At 42.2% G+C, this 26,032-nt stretch overlaps 1 protein-coding gene across 2 annotated transcripts; it reads left to right on the forward strand.

Moving 5' to 3' along the window:
• On the forward strand, positions 1-25,956 carry arhgdig (Rho GDP dissociation inhibitor (GDI) gamma). Of its 2 annotated transcripts, none has more exons than XM_070923508.1 (6): positions 1-38; positions 14,225-14,398; positions 15,514-15,597; positions 22,919-22,995; positions 25,216-25,279; positions 25,746-25,956. In XM_070923508.1, the coding sequence occupies exons 2-6, from the start codon at positions 14,230-14,232 to the stop codon at positions 25,943-25,945; spliced, it is 594 nt and encodes a 197-aa protein (XP_070779609.1). In that variant the 5' UTR covers positions 1-38; positions 14,225-14,229; the 3' UTR covers positions 25,946-25,956. The 2 variants fall into 2 exon arrangements, with proteins under 2 accessions (XP_070779609.1, XP_070779608.1); XM_070923507.1 differs by lacking the exon at positions 1-38 and adding an exon at positions 5,096-5,168.
• Positions 25,957-26,032: the final 76 nt, after the last annotated feature.

The raw sequence follows: 26,032 nt of genomic DNA on the forward strand, positions 1-26,032 counted from the left end.
CAACTTCTGTGAAGAGTTTCTCACCCTCATCTGAAAAGGTAAAATTCATTTCAAATACCAGTAGATTTACCAAAGAACATAAAATATACAGCGATCTTTTTTAGAATCATGACTGGTGGTTTTATGGTATAAAAGATGAGCAAATAATTTAGTTTGATGTTTACATTTTACTGGTGTTTGTGCAAAGAGGGTAACCAGCAAAAATACTCAGGAACGGATTAATAGATTAACAGAACAGATTAAGCTTTGACTTCATCAGAATCAACAAATACTGTCTGTTTGTGTTTCTTTGAAGCAGTTTGCTGAAGTAATTAGTTGTTTAATCTATTGACTGACAGAAAATGTACAGCTTTGAAGATCAATAGTCATTTATTAAGTAATAAATGAAGTAAGTTTTGTGGAGGGAACCAGGGAGATGCTAATTTCTGGACTGGCCTACAAAAATACATCATCCCTGCAGCTCTCTATTTAAAACAAGTTTCCTGCACTTTTACACCGCCTAACCTCTTGAATTAAGTCAGGTGAGTAACCTGCGTTTATGCATGTTTACCCTCCGCTACATCCCAAATAATAAAATCTAACAGGGATAATGCAACATATTAAAATCCATGTTACACTCTCTGATTCTCCTTCGTGAACGTCCCATCTCCACAGCCGAATCCTGTCCGTCTTTTCCTATGTTCTATATTCAGTCCATGATCGCAGTTAAGCTAAATGGCATGTTTCTTCTCACCTTTGTAAACAGTCACAACAATAGCAGGTAGCAAAACCATAACTTTCCTCCTAACTGAATAACAGGGATGCCTTTGCTCCATTGCTCAGGCGCCTGTGCTGTTCAGTCTGTGGTTTTGTGCGACATTATTGTTAATACTACCCTCTGAAGCTCCTCTGCCTTTGATAAATTGGGTCAAACAAATACACATAATACTCACTCATCACCTGACAAACAGAGCCTCTTACTCATTCCTTCACCCCCTGACAAACTTGATTACCACCCCTGATTACCTCCATACTTATTCAATCATTGCTTGACAAACACCGTTGTATTTATTCATTCATCGTTGCCCAGCGACTACCTTTACCACATCAAATTATTATTCATTCCCTCAGAGAATTAGCGACTGGGTTATTCAGTCACTCTCAGTCTGACTAAATCAGGCGTTTTATGGTTGACTAGGCTCCAAATGAGTCGGGTTATTCTTTCTACACTGAGCAGAGATAAATGCTCCCCACCCAATATGCTGTTGGAAAACCATTTAGACACTGCTTATGTGCACCACCCCAAGTGTATAGCTTACATACTGTATCTGTGTGTGTGTGTGTGTGTGTGTGTGTGTGTGTGTTAGAGAGAAAGCAATTACCAGAGCTCATGTACCCACAGCTTAATGGAATAACTTGCCAAATCAATGCAGATTACACTTGCAAATCCATGTGATATCAGTCTGTGAATTCAATTTGAGGTGTGTTACTGTAAGATAATTGTTTTTCCTCGGTCGGCAGTACTACCCGTGCGCCTTGTCGAGGTGATAGAACTTTTCTTTAAGATAACTTTTGATAAACATGATTTTATAAACAGCAAGACAAGATAACCAAGACTATTTCTTCTCCTAGTACCCAGGAGGAAGCATCACAAACCCTGCAGTGGTCAGACAACAGGAGCTTTAAATGAGCTTCAAACAGCTACAGCCCAGTTTGTATGAATTAAACAAACAAGATATAATGTGTTAATTAGTGAACTTTAGAGGTGCTGGTAGTTGGATTTTGTTACCTTTGGACGGAGTCAGGCTAGCTGTTTCCTCCTGTTTCCAGTCTTTATGCTAAGTGGTGTCAATCTTCGTAGCAAATAAGCATATTTCCCAAAATGTCAGACTATTGTTTTAAAGCTGGCCTGCTTACATTTATATTCAATTGTGTTAAATGGAATTTATTGTTTATCTGATGGTGATTTTTTTGTTGCCTGCTGAGCATTTTATCAGGTTTTTTCCTTTTTGAGTAAAAAATGGCTGAAACCCTGGGGGGCTCCTTACGCTGAGACACTCTTCATGACACCATCCATGACTACCTTGTTCAAGCACACGTTTTTATAGATGCCACTCATTCCACCGGGGACCACTGCTGCTGCTGATTTATATTTCCGTAAAAAATATATGAATATAATGGGTTTACAGCACTGCTATCTTTAGAACAGACAGGAGAAAGACCCACTGCTGACACTGGCAGGGGTGATTGGTGGGGAAAGGCAGCGATAATAAATCAGTTTTAAAATGATGGATTTATACAATGACACTTTTTTATGGAGAGCACAGGGTTTAAAAAAGTCCTTCTTATTAGTGTGTTGTGGAGATTGTTAGAAACACTTATGTCCGTGCAAAACCAAGGTCAAAAGACAAACGATAAGCAGACATGGACAGCGTGATAAAGATAATGTGAATTTGAATTTTGGATTTGAAAATTACTACATGACAAAAACCCAAATAACTTGACTTGCAAGCAAGTACAACGGGGTCCAAAGGAATCAGGGAGCCGAGATCATTGCTGAATACGGATTTAATACCTCGCGTCATCACATCTGGAAGCACAAACCTCACGAGGGTGAGGTATACTGGCCTCCAGCTGTGCTTTACATTAATGACTCAGCCTGCAGTGGTGTCAGCTGAACCTGTCTGGCAGGTCAGCCTGAGATTCCTGTTCGGGGCTCACATACAGATTCAGTTTGTGTCTGTGCAGACTGTTCTTATATTTTCTTCTATTCTCACACTTTCAGCTTGCTGCATGTATGTCGTTCAATGTTCAGTGTTTGAGCAAAAATAGATCATAACAAAATAAACTTGTAAATAAATGTTTATTGTGGCCAGTTGGGAATGTCCCAGTTTCTGCAAAATGTAACAGGATGTTAGTTTTTCAAGCTCACATACCGGAAGTGTGCAAATGAAATTGCTCTAAACTGTATATTTTCATGTCCTCTTGTAAAATACACATGACGCCACCAGGGAAGTTGCTGGCCGCACAGAAGCTACAATTTATTCCAAAAAAGGAAAAAAAACAATATGTTGAAAGAAGCCAAACTATTAACATCCAATATTATGTCAATATTCCTAACCTTTATGAAAGAAATGATAACATGCTGTCACTGATTTCTCATGTTAATTACATTGATTGTTTTCTAAAAAATACTGTAGAACAGGATCTAAAACATTTATATGATCAGTGGTTATCTATTATTCAATGAAAGACCAATATTGACCCAAATATACTGGTCCAGCTCTCCTGTAGCTCAAACCAATAATCATCCGCTCTCTGTTCCAATATGAACTTGCTGCTTTTCGCTGGCAAGAAAGCAAAGACAAACTATCGCCAAATTGAGTTTGGATCAAGACAGTCTCAGCTCTGTCTCAGTGTGTTGTTTTTTTTTGTTTTTTTTTATCTCTGCTCGCTCTAACTTCCTCCCTCACTAATTCTCATTTTCTTTCCAACCACACGAGTCGACGTCCCTCATTCATCAAACTGGGCCATTTCGCCAATGAAAACCTGCACTTCGCCGGTCTGTTTCTTGAGTTTAAACATTAATTGCAATGTGACAAAACAAATCTGGGTCGGCTCACTGTTGATATGTGGAATTTTTCAATACCGTACAAGGGACCATTCAGGGAAATTCACTGTGTCCCACCAAACTACATCCTGATTTCTGCATGTTTTTGTAGATCTGAAAGTAAATAACATCATGCTAAGGTTTGAGTCCGAGTGAGTGACAGACAGAGAAAGAGAGAAGTTGTCTCACATAACATGCTACGTGACAGCTGGACGTCTGAATGACAGATTAACGAGGTGTGTGTGTGTGTAGACGTGTGTGAAAGGGAGTGTGTCTGATTGTCAAGTTGCAGAAGCAACCCCTTTTGTATTCAACAGTATGGCATGCTCTCTCGTTGCTCCAGGGATGTCAGAAGAGAGAGGAGGAGAAAAAAAAGACAAAATGATGATGGAGAAAAAAAGATTGAGGAGGAAAAAAGATGAGAGGGAGAGTCATGACTGAAGCGTGCTGCTGACAGGGTGTGGTCACGAAAAGACAGACGGAGATAAAGAAGAAGATGAGACGAAAGGGTGTGGGGGGGGGGGGGTAAGATAAATACAGACACCAGAGAGAGATGGCGTGACACAGTGATGAATAGGTGGAGGAAGAGAGTGGACACCACATGAGAATTCATAAAAGTGATGAGAAATGAAGAGGAAGACAAAAGCATGAAAGAGTTGACGGGGGTGGGGGGGTGGGGGTGCATGAGAAGGAATGAGGTGTGGAAAAAGAGAGGAGGGGAGGGGAGGGGAGGGGAGGGGAGGGGAGGGAGAGTGAATGAGGGAGGGAAAGAGAGAAAGAGGGAGAGGGGAGGGGAGGGGGGGTAAAGGATGAGCTCATTGCAGTCTCTGGGCTGATGACACGAGGAGGAGGAGGAGGAGGAGGAGGAGGAGGGGTTCGCTGCTCGTGTGCGAATCGATAGCCAGCGTCTGAGTACCACACACACACATGCTGCTGCAGACAGCTCTGCCGGCTGAACCAGCGTCTGCCTGCCACCGTTAGCTCCCAGCATCCCGGCTGCTGCATGCAACAACAAAAAAAAAACAGCTGACAGCATTTTAGCCTCTAGGTTTCTTTTTTCTTGCTCCAGTTTATGAAAGAGAAGAAGAAGAAGTGGAAAAAGCCGGCTGCTTCTTGAGTCTGCTGCCTCTCCCTCACCCTCCCTCCCTCCATCCTCTCTCTCTCTCTCTCTCTCTCCTGCTCACACACATCCCCATCACATCCACACCCACACCCAAGGATACCCTCCCTGCCTCTCTGTCTCTCTCACGCCAGCCCTTTTTCCTCTTCCCCTTCAACCCCTCCAACTACATTTTTTGTTGTCAAATTTCCTCCGGGGAGGAGATGCTCGTCTGACCCCCTCCCCCCTCCTTTTCTTTCCAATCCAAGACTTTTGTGGATGCTCTCCTCTTTAATCCGTCCCCGCTCTGCTACTTTGTTGCTACCTGTGGAGGTCCCCCCCCCCCCGGTTCTCTGGTTCTTCTGCTGCCAACCGTCGCACAGAGTGCAGCCCCGCAGAGAGGCACCATGCTGGGATTGGACGTGTGTGAGTTTGGGGGTCAGGTGCTGGAGCTGCTGTGGCTAACTATGTGCTACAGAGGTGAGGCTATGGAGGAGTGTGTGTGTGTGTGTGTGTGTGTGTGTGTGTGTGTGTGTGTGTGTGTGCGTGTGCGCATGCTCTTGTGAATTAGTCTAACTTCACTGATCCAAGTTATTATACTGTGCATGAATGATCTATTTTATGGTGTTAGTTTTAAAGCTATCATAATATAGAAATAAAATGTAAATCAAGGACGTGTGTGTTTGTTTTAAAGGATGTTCATATATGTGTGTGTGTGTGTGTGTGTGTGTGTGCCATATGTCTCTATCCTGGCGGGTGTGGACATTTTTATGTCTAACATGAAGCGCTGCCAAGACAAGCCAAAGGTGGCAGATCAATAGCTATGGATCACATCCTACACCATCTCCCGTGTGTGTGTGTGTGTGTGTGTGTGCGCGTGTGCGTGTGTGTGCTGCCGGCTTTTGTAATTATGTTTCTGCTCACATATACACACACGCAAAAGGGTGTGTGTCCATGAGAAGGAGGGAGCAGCTGTGTGTGTGTGTGATGACACAGCGTATGTCAAATGATGTTACTGTTGTCTGCTGTTACTTCTAACAGTATTTTTTGCTTTTGTATTTGCAACAGTGCTATATTTGCACAGCTGTGTGTGTGTGTGTGTGTGTGTGTGTGTGTGTGTGTGTGTGTTCACTACACTGCAGCAGTGCTGAGCAGTTACAGATGGTGGAACAGTCCTGGGGTTTCCCCTCACACATATGTGTGTGTGTGTGTATAAGAGTGTGTGTTTTGTGAGATAAAGTATAAGGGAGATGGATGCTAAAAGAGAAAGTGAGTGAAGTCATTTGAAAAGAGAAAGAGAGAGAAGAGAAGAGAGAAACCACACAGACAATTACGAGAGAAGAAATGAGAGATCATCTTCAAGTGAGGGTCTTGGAAGTGAAATGTGATTTAAGATCTAAGGCGGCCATGAATAATCTATTCCATTAACTCCATGAATTTCAAACAGCACTTTGAATTGATCGCTCTGCTCCAGTCAGGATCCAACTGTAGATCTTCATGTCACAGCTTTCAGTCTGTTTCTGCTGCAGATTCACCACTTAGTGTGAATCTTAGAGCTCCATAAATCACTCCAAATATGTCATCACAAAAAAATTCATTGCTGTTTTTGCATAATTTCTTTATTGTCAGAAACAAAAACCTGCTTCAAGCACAAACTGTACTCAGGGAGTTTGAGGGTATTTTTCTGTGTCTGTGCAGGTTTTTGTGGATATGACACATCGAATCTTGTCAAAAACACTTGGCTGAGATTGAATTCTGAAAAACGAGGAGGAGGAGGAGATTTTGATAGGAACGTGGGAGGTGACTGAGTGGAAGATAAATGGCAAGAGTAGGGAGCAAAATTGACGAGGCAAGGAGGAAGGAGGGCGAGGAACGTGGAGGTAAAGAGGTTTCGGAGGAGGTGAGAGTGAGGCTGAAGAAGAGAGGAAGAGGAGAGGAGACAAAAGCCACGAGGAGGCGAAGTTAGGAGGAGGGGGAAGATTGAGATGAGGAGAAGTGGAAATGGTTAAGAGGAGGACGAAGATGGGAGTAGGTAGGAGATGAGAAAGAGAGAGGAGGAGAGGGAGAAGGGGTTAACATGAAAGAAAAAAAACACAAAGGGTTTGTGGTTGAGATCGACATGTTCTGTCAGCAGCTGCTTCCAGGAAATAAGGGAGAGCCGCTCAGGATGTTTTACAAAGTGTGTGTGTGTGTGCGTGTGTGTGCGTGGTAGAGAGAGTGGGTGAGGCCCATGTGGCAGAACGCTCTTCATGAGCTGTCAGTCAGCAAACACCAGTGAGCAGCAAGTGTTCAAACAGGCTAATTGAAATCATTTTTTCTCCTCCTTTTTTTCTGTCTGTCTGTCTTCATTTTCTCTGCATTTTCTAACTTACACAGCGACCTCCATCACTTTCCGTCCTCTCCAGTCTCTCCCTCAGTCTTTCAGGTTTTTTTAGGCTGTATAGGAACAGGCCTCTTTTCCAGCACTCTTTCTCTCTTTTTTCTCTTTCTATCTCCCGCTGTCAGATGAAATAACACAACCTCCACTCTTCACTCTCTAATCCTCTCCTTCCTCTTTATTTCTACTATTCACATCCAAACACACACGTGCTGTCAGCTTGTCAGATGCGTTTGAGAGACCGTAGTGTATCTGCTCCTCATATCATCCCTCCTCCTTCTTTTCTGTCCCGGTAGTGACAGTAGTGAATAAATGAGGTTGTGCGGGTGAGCAGACACATGTGAGACCAATCATGTCAGTCAATTAGACAACCTGCTGTCTCCACCAGGCTGACGGAGCAGCTGAGGACAGCTGTGTGTGAGAAACATCCACATGAGAGGAGGCTGATTAAAGGGGTGGATGTACGTACATATTCATTAGAGCCATGACGTCACCTCAGTTCCACTAGCTTCTCATTCAGCATTTATTTCCAGTCTTTCCTGGGGTTTACTGTCATATTCTAAGACAAATCAGTATCCACTACAGATCGTGCTGTTAGAAATCAAAATCTTTGTGATTTTAAGTTAAACTACTACTTTGTGAGCAAAGAAAAACCTACAGCCCCATGAAAACTTACAAGCACAGGTGTGTCATTGTAGCTTGGTCTCGCCCATATCCACCCAAGTAAATGCTCAAGGCAAATCTTGATTACAATAGGGCGGGTTGAAGGGCCGTTTTCATACATTTTGCATTTTCATACAACAACCAAGATGGCTGCCGCTGATGTGGAAGGTTCTGAATCTGCTATGGCGTTAGTATTAAACGGACTGGACGGTAGGTCACGTTATGTACAAAGTGTTGGCTTCTAAATCATGTCATGCCAAACGTGTGTGTGATATGTTGAACTAGAAGCCATATGAATTGGATGTTGGAACTAGCTACCTAGCCTAGCACCCTACTGCTACGTCACACGTTTCATTGCTCTGATTGGTCGCAGCGTCCAGAGACATTTTGGTCTGATAATGCACCTTGGAAATCGAAAATGAACTGAAGGGCTCCAGACTAATTTGCATTTGCGATTCTGGCGATACCAGGCTAGCTCAAATATTGTGGGAGTATCACAGCAGTATCTGCCTTTTATTGTGCCAGTTTCCTGCTTGAACTATATAATTACTAATCGTTTATTCGTCTTTGAAATGAATCCTAGGGTTGAGAGATGGGGTCTAAAGATGTTGTGCTACACCAATACAAAGAATTATTGAATTGTCAAATCTCACATTATGATTTGAGTCAATTGGATTTAGTTTACATATGACAGGAAGTGTAATAACGGATAAGAATAACGTATTGCAATGCATCCATGCTGTTCCTGTTATCCTGGAGAGATGCACTGAATAGCTTACATTTTAGTTTTTGGCATGAAAAGACATTTAAATCGTAGGTGAAGAGGGCTCAGTCATATAGTCATGAATGATCTGGTGCTTCTTGTTTTAAGGTGCTTTATTGTATTAGTTTGGGTCCTGTATTGTTCTGAGTTCTGAGTTTTGTGCTTGTGATGTTTGTACCTATTTTCATTGTTGGGTTTGTGTTTTGTACCTTCTCTTGTGTATTTGTTGTGGAGTTTTATGTGTTTTAAAGGCCCATTTAGGAACGGGCATTGCAAATTAGCTTAGGCTATAAATGCTGTGGTGTGTGACCTTGGTTTATGCTACATACTTGACCCTAATCACTATTGAAGACTGTAACATTACAAGCATATGTGATTGTGAAAACTTCTGCAGTAAAGCAGCAGTGTCATGAGTGTGCTGATATCACCAGTCTCAGCAGTTGTTTGTTGTCTCGGCCTTTCGTCAACAAGGAAACATGGGAAATGAGATTTCAACGATTTGCTGGTTAGCATGAAGAAGTGTTATGAGTGTTTCCAGTGTTGACGGGGTGTCTGCAGCCTGACATGGACCAGATCGATTCTGGTCGTGTTGTAGTGGAAAAGGCCACTCGCTGACAGCATCCGTGGAGGTGGAGGCAAACCCTGCTCTCATGGCCCGCTGTAATGCTGTTATGTTCTTCCTTCACTGCCTTTTCCTTCATTGTAAAAGCTGTTATTGGCTTTGCAGAGGCCTGAAAGATTCCCTTTTATCTCCCTCTGTGTGTGTGTGCTGTTGCATATGTGTGTGTGTGTGTGTGTGTGTGTGTGTCAATGTCCCAGAGGTCTCGTTATAGTATTAGAACAGAGAAGTGACAGCGGGCCTCAAAGGACTATAAAAAACAGCAAATCAACGCTCAGGGCACACACACTCACAAACACACACATAGTGTTTTCCTGACACAGTGAACAGTTATCTGGGTTAAGGGAAGAGGAGACAGACAGGAAGAGATTATTAAAACAGAGGAAGGCTGTTGAGGCAAAAGGAGAGCAGTTTAACTTCGATTACTTCAGATTACATTAAACATTTACTTTTCAGTTTGTGAGATAAAGCCCCATTTGTGATACGGTATTTTCAATAAATGTCAAAACAAGTGTTTTTTAATTCCATTTTCATCTTGGAGCCTCCATCATTTAGATAAACACCCTTAAAATCCTCTTGTCCTTAAAGGAATAGTATAACAGTTTAACATCAGAAGAGCAATACCACTCTGATATCTGCCTGTTAAATATAAAGCTACAGCCAGCTGCCACTTAGCTTAGCTTAGCATAAAGACTGGAAACAGGGGGAAACAGCTAGCCTGGCCCTGTCTGAAAGTAACAAAATCTGCCTGCCAGCAACAAGTTAGATCTCCAAAACTGGACCAACAGTTACTTTCTGCCAAACTACTGACAGTGACGTCCCAAGTAATGGGGACACTGTGAAGGATTTTAATGTGTATGCCGAAGATGCAAAGTGTATCCAGCTACAACAGATTTAATCACATCCTGGATACAGACATTTGTGAAAGGCTCATGTCAACAAGGAACCAACAGAAGAACACGTTCAGTGTGTGTGTGTGTTTGTTTTTGAGGTCTCATGTGAGCAGTCCTCTTCGAATCCTTCTACCCCTGAAGCCACCTCTCCCGTGCCAAACAGATTGCTGTGTTGGTTTTCACTAAACATGTTGGTTTAGCTCTAAATATCAACAGATGAACACTGAGTGTGTGTCTTGTGATTGTACATTCTGGCTGCGGATCCTCTTAGTGTCTTAGTGTCTTAGTGTAAAAGCTGTAAAAAAAAAAATCTGCAAATGTGGTTTGATTGGGCGACAAATGATAAAAGTCTGATGCCGTTCTAAAAAGCTGTGTGGAAGATATGAAGTGCTTTTTATACAGACACAAGGACATACATCAGTTTGCATTTACTGAAGTAAAAACAATGAAGATGAATCCCAAGTTATTCGACTATTAGCTTTTGGCAGTTGCACAGCACCCAGAGGGGCCTACAAATCCACTTAAATAATAAATACTCACTCAATGGCACAGTAATAAAGTCTTTTTTAGAGGTGACAAGTGTCTTGGTCCTGTTTTGTACATTATGTTTCCTAACAGCATCCCTCTTTAGACACATGTCCCTTCTCACTTCTTTTTCTGTGTCAAAAACAAAAGCAAATAAATAAATCACATTCCTCACATTTGAAGCTTTTCTGCAACAACACAGAGTGCCGATTTACACTTGTAGCGCACATTTAACAGCAGGCATGTGTGTAATGATGCAAAAGATGGTTTCAGAAGCTACTGGGGTAATGAGGCGGTTTTATGGGCATCAAAGAAAATCCACCAGTTAATATCACATCACAGATGGGGGCTGAAACAGTTGGAAGACCACACACGCATGTACAAGAACAGACACACACACAAACACTGCTGGCTTTTTACTAGCGTTGGCTTGTTTCTAACACCAGATTCACACAATATGGACGGCTTTAGCTCTGCATGCTAAGGCTTACTTCAGCAGCTTTTTCATATCTGGGCAATGAGAAGAACTTTTTTTTTTTTTACCTTCCTGATGAAACTGAACAGTGTAAAGTAAAGAAGAGTTTTCACAGATTTTGTCGAAAAGTTTTTTAAACAACATCTCAAAAAGGTGCACAAAATGTTACAGAACCCATTTCAGGTTTTCACATAAGGAGACTACATTTGCATGTTGAATATATTTGTGTTATATCTTTTTCAACAATAGCATAATAATCAGTCTGTAGGCCAGATTCATTGGTGTGTGACTGGTGTTGAACATACATTTAAAACACACTACAACTGTACTAGTAACACATACTACAGCTTTAAAAGAAATCCATATTAAAACACTCAGTTGTACAACAGACTGCGTCTCTATGGACCAAACCCTGCCTTTTCAAATAAATGTTAATTGATACGGCTGCTGTGACAGGTCAGCAGTCTGGAGATCAAAGAGGAGCTCTCAGATGTAAGAGAGGAAACTGGTTTTAATAGCAGCTCAGAAACACGTTTACGCCGCAGTGTGTGTACATGTGTGCACATGCACGCTCATGTGGGGGCGAGCTGCAGAGTTTGATATGTAAATACAGCAGGGTGAATCATTTATGAAGTCATGTACCATCCATATCTGACATAGTATGGAGTTTAAAGTGTGTGTTTGTGTATGTATATTTGTGTTTTTCCTTTTCAGTGGTGGTGCCATACTTCCTCTGGTTGTCCTTTCGTAAATGAACTGGATCGAACACAAAGAGCACCACCTGAGATATTATAACAACAAATATGCTAATTTATGCCACTTCACATTGTATGAATATGTAACATCAGAATCAAGGATATAGGTACAGTACAATATTTATTGTTCTAGAGAACATTTTAATGGTCTCAGCAGGAAAGATGTGAAAGAAACCTCTGTTCATCTGTGTGATCATGTGAGGGGATAATGGTAATCAATCTGCCAGATAGACTTAAGAAGAAAGTGTGAGGTGGAGAAACTAACCTGTCTGTGCCCAATCCTAATCCTCGTAAAGATAAAAATGTGTGCCGGGTACCATTTTCCATGAAAATATAGACTTAAGAAAATGTAAGGGAAGATCTCATCTTAAAACTATCCACTTTATTAAGTATAGGCCGGAAAAATGCACTTTCTTGTAAAGAGAGTGAGACGAGGCAGTCCTGTAGGTCATCCACCAATTCAAACAGATTTAAAGGGGAAAAACAAAACATCATCACTTATCACCTTTTAAGTGATGACAACATACTGCAGATGCCAAAATCATGATTTACCACTGTGTTAAATGATGGTAGCCTTATCTCAAAAATGAGAAAACTTTACTGCAGCAAAAAACCTTTCTCATAAAAACAATCTGAACAGAAATGCACTTTGGCTAAATATTGATTTAAGGAAAACTACAACCAGGGGGTTATAACCATCCATGGAAACCATCCTGTTAAATATAGATTTATGGAAATGTACTTCTGTATGTGTGTGTGTGTGTGTGTGTGTGTGTGTGTGTGCAGAGTGTATTAAAACTGATAAACCATAGATCTGTCTTGCTGCAAGTGAAAATAAATGCTCCACTGTGTATATTCAGTCATATAAAACAGATCCACAGCAAAGGTGATGTCACTGCAAGGGGAGTTGAAAGGGTTGCCATGGTGATGGGCGAAGGAAGCCGTGTTTGGCCCTGACTGGGTGGGGTGCTGCTACAAAGACAGAAGTGTGCATCTGTGTGTGTTGTGTCATTATGTCTCTGTTTAACACATTTGATTTCCACTAATGTTCACAGAATCGGTAACACAAGTGTGACCGTGCATTTACATGCGTTTTGTAGGTATGTTTGTGACTAAAGTGTGTGTGTGTGTGTGTGTGTGTGTGTGTGTGTGTGTGTGTGTGTGTGTGTGTGTGTGTGCGCGCATTTGTGCACTCTCTGTGTCATCCAATTACCTCCACACACACAGCTCTGAGCTGATGTACACTGAGCCGCCTCATTATGAACAGTAAAAACAGAACCAGAGGCTATTACACAAGGCTGTTACTGCACAGTAAACAGACGTCTGTGTGTCCTGTTCTCAGATAATTGGAGTCTAGAAGTATGCCATGTGCATTTCGGTCGGCAACCGTGTAACGTTTGATTGTAGGAAATGATCTGTCTGTGTGTGTGTGTTGTCCTTGTGAGTTGACAAGAGAGGAACATAGACTGCGCCTCACCCCGCAAACATAAAATGGTAAAATATGTAATTTATTACACAACCATTAATGCGACACACAAGTCACAAAGACATGCAAGAAGCACAAATGTTAAGACTTGAAACTCGAGTCCTTGACTTTGTTCATTATTGAGAACATTTAACATCACGTCTGCTTATATTGTGCAAAGTTACATTACGACATGACGCTCACTCTGATGGACCTTGTATGTAAAGCAAATTTTAAAGTCTTTATATCTGTGTCTATCTTTCTCTTTCAGATATTAAAGTCTCACCTTTAATGTGATAGTTCAAGTATGTTGACAGTTTTGCAGAAATTCTTGTTTTGTCAACCAGTTAAAATGGCTGTGTTTCTGTCAACTGTGGTTTTCATCTGGTCAAATCCCTCCAGTTATTTCATCTGTTACAGACTGCGAGTTTCTACTCTTGGAGGTGCGGATGAGGTGGAGATGCTAAAATGAAATTTCAGCTTGCAGAACGTATTATCGAATGTCTGTAAAATTCAATATTGGATCAAAATCCCTGATGAAATCAGACCCCGGATGGCTGGAGCTGGCCTACATAGAGTAATGTGCATCTTATCCCTGACAGTCAAGCCATCCTGCCTGTGCTGGTTGAGTTTTCAGTCACTGAGATTCAATAGAAATATTTACTGCACATAAGCTCAGCTGCAAATGTTATTTGCCTTTTCCTCCTCCAAAAAGTAATGCGTTACTATGATAAGTAACTTTTTAGTCACTTTTTTAATGTCTACTTTGAATTGCTGCCATTGGTAATGTGGGTTTATTGAAATAGCTATAAGTAATATGTGCAGTGTTAATCCAGTTTAAGGTCAATACAAAGGAACATGTTTGGAACATGACGGGTGGTGTTGACGGGGAACTGAGTTCATCTGTAAGGGAGTGTGGGGGTCAAGAAACCTGCGAATGCTGGGAATGCTGTGACATGTTAAAGTATCCCTGTAATGGCCTTCTCTCTTCTCTCTGGAAGGTCTAATGGCTGACAAGAAGGACTTGCCTATTGAGGACGAAGAGGATGAGAGAAACCTAAACTACAATCCTCCGGCCCAGAAGTCTTTGCAGGAGATTCAGGAAATGGACAAAGATGATGAGAGTCTGGTCAAGTACAAGCAGACCCTGCTGGGGACAGGACCAATAACAACAGGTGTGTGTGTGTGTGTGTGTGTGTGTGTGTGTGTGTGTGTGTGTGTGTATGTGTGTGTGTGTGTGTGTGTGTGTGTGTGTGTGTGTGTGTGTGTGTGTGTGTGTGTGTTTATTGTATACCTGAGGTGATAGAAGAGCTGGTGATTCAACCTGGTACCCAGTGTTACTGCTGCTTTAATAATACCATTCACTCTATATAACGACTTGGTGCATAGTTCCTCACAGTCATCAACTTCTGATCAAACACACACACACACACACACACACACACACACACACACACACACACACACAAACAGACCTGCTTGCCTCAGCATCTCTAATCCAGCAGCCGGGCCATGACAGCTGATATCAGTAGAGCAGCTCTGACTCCCCCACTGCTGTAACTCAACACCACCTCATCTACGTCTCAGTAACATCGAATGCAGAGGGAAAGGCTGTAATGAGAGGAAGGAAAAGCAGAGAGGAGCGCAGAGGGGAGGAGAGGACAAGACTTTATCATCAGTCAGAGGCCATTTATATTTTTAATCTGTCCATGCTGAATCCTGATGTCATCCCACAATACTAGTTTTGGACAGTTTCTTTCTCCTACGAGTCAGTCCACCATGTTGGTCCAGACTGAAATAACCCAACAACTAGATGGATTGCCATGACATTTTCTCCAGACATTTGTGTCCCGCTTCCTCTGACTTTTCCTCCGGCACCATCATCAGGTCAAAAGTTTGTCAAATACTTTGATTTATGACCAAATGCCTGCGAAACTAATGACATCATCCTCAGCTGCAGTTTGCATTTAGTGCTGACTAGCAAATGTTAACACTAAACTTAAGATGTGTTATTTTTAGCATAAAGCCCTACTGAGCATCTTATCTTGTTTCAACTTATCCCCGGATCTCTTAATGACAACCACTGTCTTTGCAAGTTTTAAGGGACCAATAAATGAAGAAATAGTTCCACCACGTAACCTCCCATTAAACCACACCTTGTCATTTTTACATTTCTATTTGTGTATGGATTAAACAAACAATACATGACACGTACAACATGTTTATAACGTGCCTGAATGAGTGAATGAAGAAATGAATGAATACTGTTGTAACTGCTTTTCCTCTCTAGGCGTCTCAGGGCCGAATGTCCAGGTGACCAGACTGACCCTGCTGTGTGACGAGGCTCCTGGACCAATCGGAATGGACCTGACAGGTACGCTTCCCTTTCATCACTCTTTCTTATGTTTATTCTTCTCTATCCAGCGTTACAACCCTGCCTAGTTGCGTTGTGTTATGGTGCTGCTATACCCTCACTTCCAATATGCCAACACAAAATCACTGATAAGCCCTGGAGCAAGGCATCTCACCCCACCGAGCTGCATCTAGTGTGCAGAAAGACTGCAGTGGGTGTGTCCACGCTTGAGAGAGGAGAGACGTCTAAATGTTTGCTTAGTGGGCAATATTGACATCTTCCCCTGGATGCAGCCGAAAGCGACATGCAAGGGAAGGGGAGCGAGGTGACTGTAAGTTTATGTGTGTGTGTGTGTGTGTGTGTGTGTGTGTGTGTGTGTGCGTGTGTGTGTGTGTGTGTCTGCGGCGCATGGTAATCAGGTGGCTGCAAAGAGATTATGTCACTCCCTACAGGGGACAAAGTTGAGGAAAGGATCGATCTGTGTGTGTGTGTGTGTGTGTGTGTCAGTTCACCTATTGCTGACTTGTGTGTCAGGGTGTGTGTGTCTGACAAACAGTTGCTGTGACTGTGCGTGTTCGTGCCTTTGTGTATTTCTTCCTGATTTCACTGTGTGCAGGATTTGCTCAGATTTTTCCTGCCCGTCACATACACACTTACACATGCACATTCTCTCACACATATATACACACACACACACACACGCACACACACAAAGACAGAATCACAGACTGCTAATAGGAAAGGTCACCTGGTTGCTAGGCGACTTTGTACTATGCAGTTTCCTCTGATTCAAACACAGAGAGACAGACAGTATCTCGCAGCCTTTAATGTGCACGTTTCAGTGTGTAATGGAAGACCTGCTGAATTGCACGAAATGGGAAGAGCACGTTGTTCCTCCACACCAAACGGGTCTCATGCTCTCAGATCTGGTCTCAATCACAGATGATGGGGGAAGAGAAAGGCAGATGGAAAATCAATGGAGTAATCTCAGGTTGGACTTGGGCACTACAAAGTTTTAACAGAAAGACTGTATTACAGACAGGGGGAGAGTTTAAAGGAGCACTCCACGTGAAGTTCAGCTTACTCGACATGAGGACGACTAGTCGCCCAATGAAAACAGTCGTGATTTGTCTTCTGTGGCTCTGGAGTTGCTTTGTCAAGTCTTAAAAATGATCCTGATGATATCGTAGTGATGTCGTCAGGGTTGCATTACAAACTACACGTGTGGAGTTCAAAAGATGTGGGTGTTTACCAGGCAGGGAGGGTCTAATGAAAGATGCATTATGGGAAATGCAGGATGCAGTGCTTTCGGAGCTTGACCCATGCTTGAGACTACAGGTCAAATTTGAATCTGTCTCTTACAAGTTCCCCAACTTTATGGAAGTGCAATTCTAAATGGCTGGAGTTAAAAGACATGGGCATTGTCCAGGCAGGGAGGGTCTAAATCGCAAGGATTCACTAAATAATTAGGAATCATCCTCTGGGGATTATGAATATCATACAAGATACACTGACTGTAACACAGTTCCTTCTGTGTTACATATTAAACAGCAAAGTTGTTTTCAATCCAGAAAGTGTTACAGGGATGTTGTGGGGAACAGTGAACATTTTGCAGATACCTTCAATAAGAACATTTTACTTTGGCAGTAAACTGATCCCACATTCACTCAATATAAATGTTTCCTCTTAATGTTGATTAAAAAAGTGGAGTGGCATCATCTTATTGTATATGAGGGTTTTTTTTAGGAGACAGCTATATCAATGCCAATATACTTTATATACTCACGGCATATGAACGTTCATGGATCACCCGTCTTGCTCTGGACAAAGAGAGCTTCCAACCAACGGACTGACGTCGCCATCTTTGGGCCTAAAATGGATGATTTTTTTTTCTCTCAAAAGGGTTTCACCAATTGGCAGAAATTATTCAACTGAATTTAATTATGGCTTCATTTCTTCATGGCGATTGTACAGATGTAACTATAACACAGTTAATCTGGGGCCTGTTTCGCCAAATTTGCCACATGAGATCATTTCCTCTCGCGTTAATTCTGAAATGCTTTTCTAATCAAAACAAACTTGCGACCCAAGCATGAGCTTGCGAGAGCCCTGTAGGACGCGCAAATGTATCTGCTTTTTTGTTAGCAACGACCATATGTGAAACGGGCCTCTGATGATTAGATTGTGAAGATTAAAGGTTTTGGGAGTGTCCCCTCTGCATGTAATGTTCTGTAATATTTGACTTCCTACATCACAGCGACTGCTCTTCGTCCTAACAGGCAGATAAAAAGCCTTCAGTCCAATACAGGAAATGCTAAATAATGACATTTGGAGACTCTTCAGAAAGACTTGATTTCACTGTATTTCAAGTTCTTTATATGCAGTGTTGTTACTGTCTACCTGGAACATCTTCAGTTGCTGGAAAAACTCATATTTTCCCTGGAAGCTGTTCAAAGGGAGGTTTAATTAGGATGAATTTGTGTGTGTGTGTGTTGCAGAGCCAAATAGAAAAAGAGAGATCACTGACTGGTGTGTGAGAGAAAAGCATCTTTAATCGTTAATCCATAGAGCAAAATAGAGTAAGAGTAAGCAGCAGTGTAATAATCGGTCCTGCTGGTGTATCATGTTGCAGTCAGATAGCCGAGCCGGCACCAGACTGGATGTGAAATGGACTTTCCATCTGTGGCTGAATGCATTAGAGACCTCATTATACACTATAGGCTGTTGCAGCATGGTGCTCTAAGTGACGACGGGCATTTACTACTCTGCATGTGTGTGTGTGTGTGTGTGCGTGTGTGTGATCATGTTAGAGAGAGAGAGGAATGGGTAGCAAAACACAGCGTCAGATACTTCGCACCACAGCAGACACGATTGCTGAAGTGTAGAAGAGAAAAGAGACACTCACGCTTGACTGGTTGTCCCATCAGAGACCTTTAACTTCCTGTGAGGCTGTTCGGCTGCGTGTCTCAACCTTAACTTCTCACTTCAAAACTGCTCCCTCCTGCACTCAGCAGGTGTGAACGCTCTGAGTACATTGAACCTCTGAGTCTCCATCAACACAGACGGCAACAGGACAGGTGGTGCTCGCAGCATTTGCTTTGTGGTCCACTCACAATTTATAATATATTGTTTTTATGTCTGCTGAACCTATTTTAATTAGGTTCCAGTGAAACAGTCATTCTCCTGTAACTGAGTTTTGTTCATATAAACTGCTGTAATTCGGTAAGAATCTATCCAAATTAATTCTGTTTATTTATAACTTGTAACTTATGACTGATGATGATTATTAAACAGGGTGTTAAATAAATCCCAACAGACAAACTTATTCCCAACAGAAAATGACAACTAACTGTAAAAGTATTACCCAAAATGTCCGTTGTAAACCCGTCACAGTCCTCCTGTGCTCTGAGGGATTATTACTGACGTTATGAGGCATATGAGAGCGCTCACTTTCTGTTTTACCCCCAAAATGAAGTGGTTTAGATAATCTGGCTAAACTGTTGGCGTGTTTACAACATGTCTGATTGTCTGAGTGCTCGTACTTTTCTTGCCTCAGTTCCTTTTTACCGTCTCATGACACTTGCTCTTCCTCATTGTGAATTCATCACTTCATTTTTGCTTTTGATATCATTACCTTTTCTTTTTTTTAATCGCAACTGCTACTAGACTGTGACTTCACTTTAAGACTTTTTGCCAGCTCAGCTCTCAAAACGGCCGCCGGAGATAAGGATTCGGCGCCCATGCAAAAAAACATAAACTGTAAGCACAATGCTGTGACCTAGTTTGGCTTAGAGTTTACGTTAAATGTCAGATTTTAAGGGGATCTTAACATTTTACTACAAAACATGTGTAAACCATTATTTCACTGCAACAGTACTACTTTTTAGTGCAATGTGTCTGAACCACTTCTGTCCTATTTTACGTCTAAAATGAAGCCAATATACAAAACGTTATCTCATTCTTGAGCCACATTAGATTTTTTTTAATTCGATGTCTCAGTTGATAACATTACCCAACCGCAGTCCCATGCTATAAGGTTTAACTGTGTGGCCTGCTGCCAGACCGCACTACACAAAGTAATATCCTTGACTATGATTTCACAGTGCCCTAAATGTAAGCACTGGCTTTGTTAAACTTTCATGTTCCTGGGGTTCAAGGTTGTTTTGCTGAGCATGCATGCTGCTACACATTTACTCACACACACTCACAATGTCAGCCAGTAATCTCGTGCTGTGCGTCTACAGTAGTGTGTCTGTAATATGTGGCCACTTTAAGGGTATTTTTTGGGAAAATCATATAATAATGTGAGCAGGGGGTGACTAGAAAACATGGAAATTAATTCAAAAGAATTGGATGCAAGCCTGAATTTCCTGTGTCTGCTGTTGGAGCAGCAGAGGATGAAACCCTCCGTGTGCAAAAAGCAGAGGAGGAATGTTTTGACTACAGGCCAGTCTCTAACCTCCCTTTCATATGTGAACTCAATGAGGGTTGTCTCACACAAACATATTGCTCATTTGTCCTTCTTCTGGGCTAATTTCACTTTGGTTTTAAGTCTAATCACTTCACTGAAACTGCAGCCATCAAGGATCTTAACAGCTTCCCAGCTGACACAGTGGGCGGCATGGTGGCGCAGTGGTTAGCACTGTCGCACGGGAGGTAAAAGCTGGTTAGAGCGGGTTGGGGGTTTGATCCCCAGCTGCTCCCATCATGTCGAAGTGTCCTTGAGCAAGACACTGAACCCTAAGTTGCTCCCGATGGAGACCAGCACCTTGCATGGCAGCTTGGTCGCCATTGGTGTGTGAATGTGTGAGTGAATGGGTGAATGAGACTTAGCTGTAAAGCGCTTTGGGAACCGTGAAGGTTGAAAGGCGCTATATAAGTGAGATCATTTACCATTTACCATTTACACACAATCAGACTCATCATCTGACTGCTGTGGTTGATACGGTTATGAATACTGTGCTGTATTTAGATCCTTTATTTAACTAAGGATGTAAAACACAGAAATATTATCAACAGAATGTAATTGAATATAAAAGCTACTGATGCATTCATGTGTAGGCAACATTTTTAACCATTTTGTCTCTATGGCAATGTCGGTTGGTCCAACACTTTGGTGCTGACTGAAATGTCTCAACTTTTGGATGGATTGCCATGAAATTTTGTACAGACATTCATGTTCCCCTTGGAATAAACTGTATTAACTGAATTTTCATCTACCACCATAATCAGGTCAATTTGGATTAAGACCAAATACCTGCAGAACTAATGACATCATTCCCATCAGCCTCAGCTGCACTTTGCTGATTGGTGCTAATTAATAATTTGAACATGCTAACACGCTAAACTAAGATGGTACCCATTTCATCGGCTAAACATCAGCATGTTAGCATGCTGACATTGGCATTTAGCTCAAAGCACAGCTGTGCCTAAGTACAGCCTCACAGAGCTGCTGTGACATGTTTTATTAACTGATCATGTATTTTGAATTGAATGTAACTTTAGTTGTCAGATAAATGTTTGTTGTTGTTCTTTTAAATAGAATAAACCGTCTGACCCAAAATACTATTGTGCCAGTTATATATATTATATATTCAATCTTTGTCACATGTTAAGTTTTTATGAAGGTTTTACAGTAAATGCATGTCTACTGGCACCTCATGCAGCAGCCACAAAACATAGATTTTTTTATTTAACGAATCAATTCAATCAAACATTTGTCATTTTTTGGCAAGTACTGTTAAATAGGTCACAGCGAACACTGTGTTTCAGTTCATTTATCCCGTAATATTTTGGGCTTTTCTGGCATCAGTACAATATTTGTTTGAGCTTCAGCTGTGTGTTCAGTGTGTGGATTAGCCTGCGCATATGCGTCCTTGCATGAGTACATATTGTGTGTGTGTGTGTGAGGAGAACAGGTAGGCAGCTCTCCACCACTGACCTATTTTCTCAGTCAGACGCTCCCTGGGGAGGCCAGCATCTTTTCTCTTTTCTCTTCTCTCTCCTCGTCTCCTGAGACGAGAGAAGGAGGAGGGGAGGAGACAAATGAGAGGGAGGAGAAGAGGGAGAGGAGAGCTACACACCACACAGTTGAGAGAGAGAGAGAGAGAGAGAGAGAGAGAGAGAGAGAGAGAGAGATTGTATGAAATGAGGCTGAGACTGAGACAGAGCGGTGACAAATCTCCACACTGATGAAACAGCTTTATTAGCACAGTGACACACATTTTTGATTTTATCTACTGGGGAGTTTAAAGTGTTTCATGGTGGTGTAACGCTCCCAAACCACAGAGGGACATGTCGATTCGCAATTAAAGTGAAAACATTCAGTCCACATGAGCAGAGCTGGGGGATTTTCTTCGGCAAGAGCGATATGCCGTTTTCTTGGAGGCTTTTACTTAAAGTGCCTAAATGTGCCACAAGTGCATATATTTTTAATATGGGTGACACCAGTGGGAATCAAGCCTCTAACCCTGTACTTCAGAGGGAGCAACGTACGAGACGCTCTGTTTGTGTGTGTGTGTGTGTGTGTGTTATCTGTAGGTCACTTCCTCTCTTTGCCTGAATGTCTTCTGCCTCTTCCTCAACACATCGCTGCTGTCTGTTTTTATTCACCCCACTCCTCTATCTCTCCTTCATCTCCTCTCATCCTTCCTCTGTTTCTCTCTGTCCATTAGGAAGCACTCAGGACTGATGGTTGGGTTTAAATTGAGATATAAAGTGATTAGGCAGTGGATGCATTTCTGATTGCTATGTGCTTTAACAATAGCCCAGGATGCGTACACCCCCACCCCCCCTCAATATCAACTTATTCAACCCCACAGCACAGCAAAGACTATTTTACCAAGAACAAGAACACTAAATAACCAGTATGTCTGAGTTGTACTGGGGTATGAATGTAGAAGGCATCCCAACTTTAAGCAATTCCTCTTATTTAGCTGAAAACATGAGAGAAAAATGCTCCAGATCTCCCGGACTAAGTGTATATTTGAAGATTTCATCGTGCAGTGAGCCACATTTGTCATATTGTACACCACTCAGCAAACATGCTGGTGCATATCTCCAGCTGCTGTAGTAATAAACATAACTAAGAATTACTCACGGCTTCCAAGATTGACAAGGTTTCATGCAGTATTTATACCTATTTAAAATGTTGACTGAAGCTCAACATGTCACTTTCATCTTCCATTTGTTTGGATATTCACCGCAATTTTTAAAATACAGTTTTGGGGGTGTAAATCAGCAGCAGTGAGATCACATAGTGAGTCATTGAGATGCTGCAGCAGGTGATGTCATTCATGTCGTGTTGACCATGACTGATGTTTTATTGTTGTTGTTTGTGCAGGAGACCTGACCGCTCTGAGGGAGAAGACCTTCTCCTTAAAGGAAGGAGTGACATACAGACTAAAGATAGACTTCAAGGTAAGATGCATAGATACATTACAGCATGGATGTGTGTGTGTGTGTGTGTGTGTGTGTGTGTGTGTGTGTGGAATGAACAAAGAGATGATCAGGTGTTTACTGTAAGAGATGAAGAGATAGAAGAGGAGAGAGACCGTGCTGAGTAAGCCACCATGTCCTATTCAATCAAAACACAACATCAAACAGGGCCATTATCATATTTAATGAGTCTTCTCAGTGCTGTTTCATTTTATAGTGCCAGTAAGGATTAATGCAAGAGAAGCAACTTGTCATTTAATGTCAGTAAGTTAGTTTCTCAAGTCTGAAAACGGATTGTTTTTTAGATTTCTAAAATTAGCGAGTCATTACTTTTACATTTCTTTGATTGTAGCCATGCTGGGCGTGGCTCTATGGATGATGTCCAGACTGAAATATCTCAACAACTACTGGACGGATTGAGATGACATTTTGTACAGGCATTCATGGTTCCCAGACAATGAAGCTTGCAGACAGTGATCCCCTGACTTTTACTCTAGCGCCACCATGAGGTTCACATTTGTGGTTTTCAGTGAAATGTCTCGACAACTATTGGGTGGATTGCCATGAAATTTCTACATTCATACGCCCCTCAGGATGAATAGAAGAAAATAGCTTTTGAGCATCCCCAGGATTTTCCATCAGCGGCATCATCAGATCAAAATTGCAATTTGTCCAGGTTTATGACACATCCTCAGCTGTAGCTTGTGTTAAATGCTAATTAGAAATGTTGGCACGCTAACCCTTCCCTCTCATGCCACTCTGCCCAGCCTCCGTCTCTCTCTCATCACTGTCTGACTTTTTTCTCTTCGTCTATTATTTTGCTTCATCTCTCTGTTCTCTTCTTTTTATCTCCTTGCCACGTTGTCACCTGTTACCCCTCCTCGCTTTCTCATCCCCCCCCCCCCTTTCCTGCCTCTGTTATAAATAAACTACTTGACACTCATGTAAACACACAACAGCTATTTCCCAAGCTGCATCCTCATGTCCACTGTAAAAAAATATATAGTCTGGGGACAATGAAATATCTGAAAGGAAACACAGAGCAGACATACATGAGAGAATGAGTGTACCCAGAGGCTAGAAAGGATGTTTATGTAGATCGACCCAGGGACTACACTCGATTCAGTATTAGTAACTGGTTGTTCATCAAATCTCTAGAATTCAGTGGAGCCGCAGCGAAACACTCAGGAACCAGCTGAACACCAGATCACCTACCGCCTCCTCTAATGGTCTGAGAGTGATTCAGATTGTGGGAAATATTCCTGTACTGGATAGGACACTCAGATCTCGGCAAAGAGGATTTGATCAAAAAATGAGAAAAGACGGGGAAAAAAGAGAGACAGTGAATTTGATGTAAATAGAAATGTAGATGTAGCGACTAATTTCCCATATAATAGACAGGTTCTTGTTGAAGTGAAGAGACTGTATAACAATAGAAAGAAAGGAGGTCAGTGTGTGTGTGTGTGTGTGTGTGTGTGTGTGTGTGTGTGTGTGTGTGTGCGCGTGTGCATGTGTGTGTGTGTGGATAGACTAGAGGCAGTACTCGAGGGACTTGGCCCCGAAGGGAAAGGGAGATGTGCTGAGAATGACCAAACAGCTCAGAGAGCGACTGACTCCGCTCTGCTGTGAGGACACCTGCTGGTCTTTTAATGCAGCTTCACCCACAACACAAAAGCTCCTTCGTCTGTCGGAGTGTTTTGCCTGACGCGTTCTTGAAAGGAGGGAAATTGCCAAATGTAGTGTCCACTGTTTTTGGAGCTTGACCCTGTACTAGGGACCAAAAGTCAGGATATCTCTGACTCCTTCTTTTTCAAATCTCCCTCATGTGCGTCCCCCAACTTTATGGACATGCAGTGGAGTAGCCCTTCAAATGTATAGTTAAAATGTACAGAGAAACTACATTTTGTTGCTAACCCCCTTCTTTCTGTGTGGAGTTTGCATGTGTCTGTGTGGTTGTCGGCCTGGTAGACACTCTGCATCGCCTGCAGGTGTGAATGTGTTTTTCTGTCCTTATGTGTCAGCTCTGTGACTGACTGGTGAACCAGTGTACCCATTCCTTCGCTCAAAGTTTGATGGGGAACACTGAACAGGATTAAAGCGAGTGTAGAAAATGGATGAACCACATGACCAGCTGACTCTAGGTTTATGCTAACTTACTTGTTTTTAACTGACAGAAAAGTGGATGAAACTGTGTGTCTGCAGGTGAACAGAGAAATCGTTGCCGGCTTGAGGTACCATCATGTGACCTACAGAAAAGGAATAAGAGGTGAGTTCAATTCAGCCACCGTATGCTAAATGTACCTGGTTAGCACCATTTACAAGACTACACCTCTAGTTCTCTCAGTGATCATAAAGTGACAAGTGAGTGTAATAAATGTCCACATGTACACATACCTAAACCTATCTTATATTCTGAATAAATCATATTGATTCAGCCAATGTATTATAACCAATGATATGTAAGCAACATCTGTTCCCACTCCACACCCCCAGATTTTAATTTCTAAACTTTCAGACTAGCCTTCAACCCCAACTGACGCTGACTTAACTGACATCACTTGTGGTGATTTATTAGACTTCCCTCCCTCTGGAGCCACAAAAGTTCATAGTCCTCCAGAAGACCTGTAAACAGACTTTGATGTGTTCCCCTTTCAGCCCAAAGTATCCCTTTTAGCAGTATGATGAATACATGCCCTGTTTAGTAAGTGTCCATTTTGTCCATCTTCCTGCAGTGGACAAGGCGTCGTACATGGTGGGAAGCTATGGCCCAAAGGCAGAGGAGCACGAGTTTCTATGCCCGGTTGATGAGGCACCAAAAGGCATGATGTCACGCGGCCACTATCAGGTCAAGTCTCAATTCACCGACGACGACAAGAATGTCTACTTAGCCTGGGAGTGGAACTTCGACATCAAGAAGGACTGGAATGAATAGAGGGAGCGAGAGTGAGGGAGATGATGCTACTCTTCCCTTCTTTCACTGCTATTCTTCACCTCCCTCTTTTTCTTCCCCTCTTTCACC

The sequence above is a fragment of the Enoplosus armatus genome, chromosome 17 (assembly GCF_043641665.1).
Source record: "Enoplosus armatus isolate fEnoArm2 chromosome 17, fEnoArm2.hap1, whole genome shotgun sequence".
Taxonomy (NCBI): Eukaryota; Metazoa; Chordata; class Actinopteri; order Centrarchiformes; family Enoplosidae; genus Enoplosus; species Enoplosus armatus.

What these genes read in the sequence shown, in the direction of transcription:
- arhgdig (XM_070923507.1), top strand. Translation starts at nt 5,096, where the DNA reads ATGCTGGGATTGGACGTGTGTGAGTTTGGGGGTCAGGTGCTGGAGCTG. An exon ending in GCTAACTATGTGCTACAGAG is followed by an intron (nt 5,169 to 14,224) that starts GTGAGGCTATGG and finishes TCTCTCTGGAAG; the next exon opens with GTCTAATGGCTGACAAGAAG. An exon ending in GACTAAAGATAGACTTCAAG is followed by an intron (nt 22,996 to 25,215) that starts GTAAGATGCATA and finishes GTGTGTCTGCAG; the next exon opens with GTGAACAGAGAAATCGTTGC.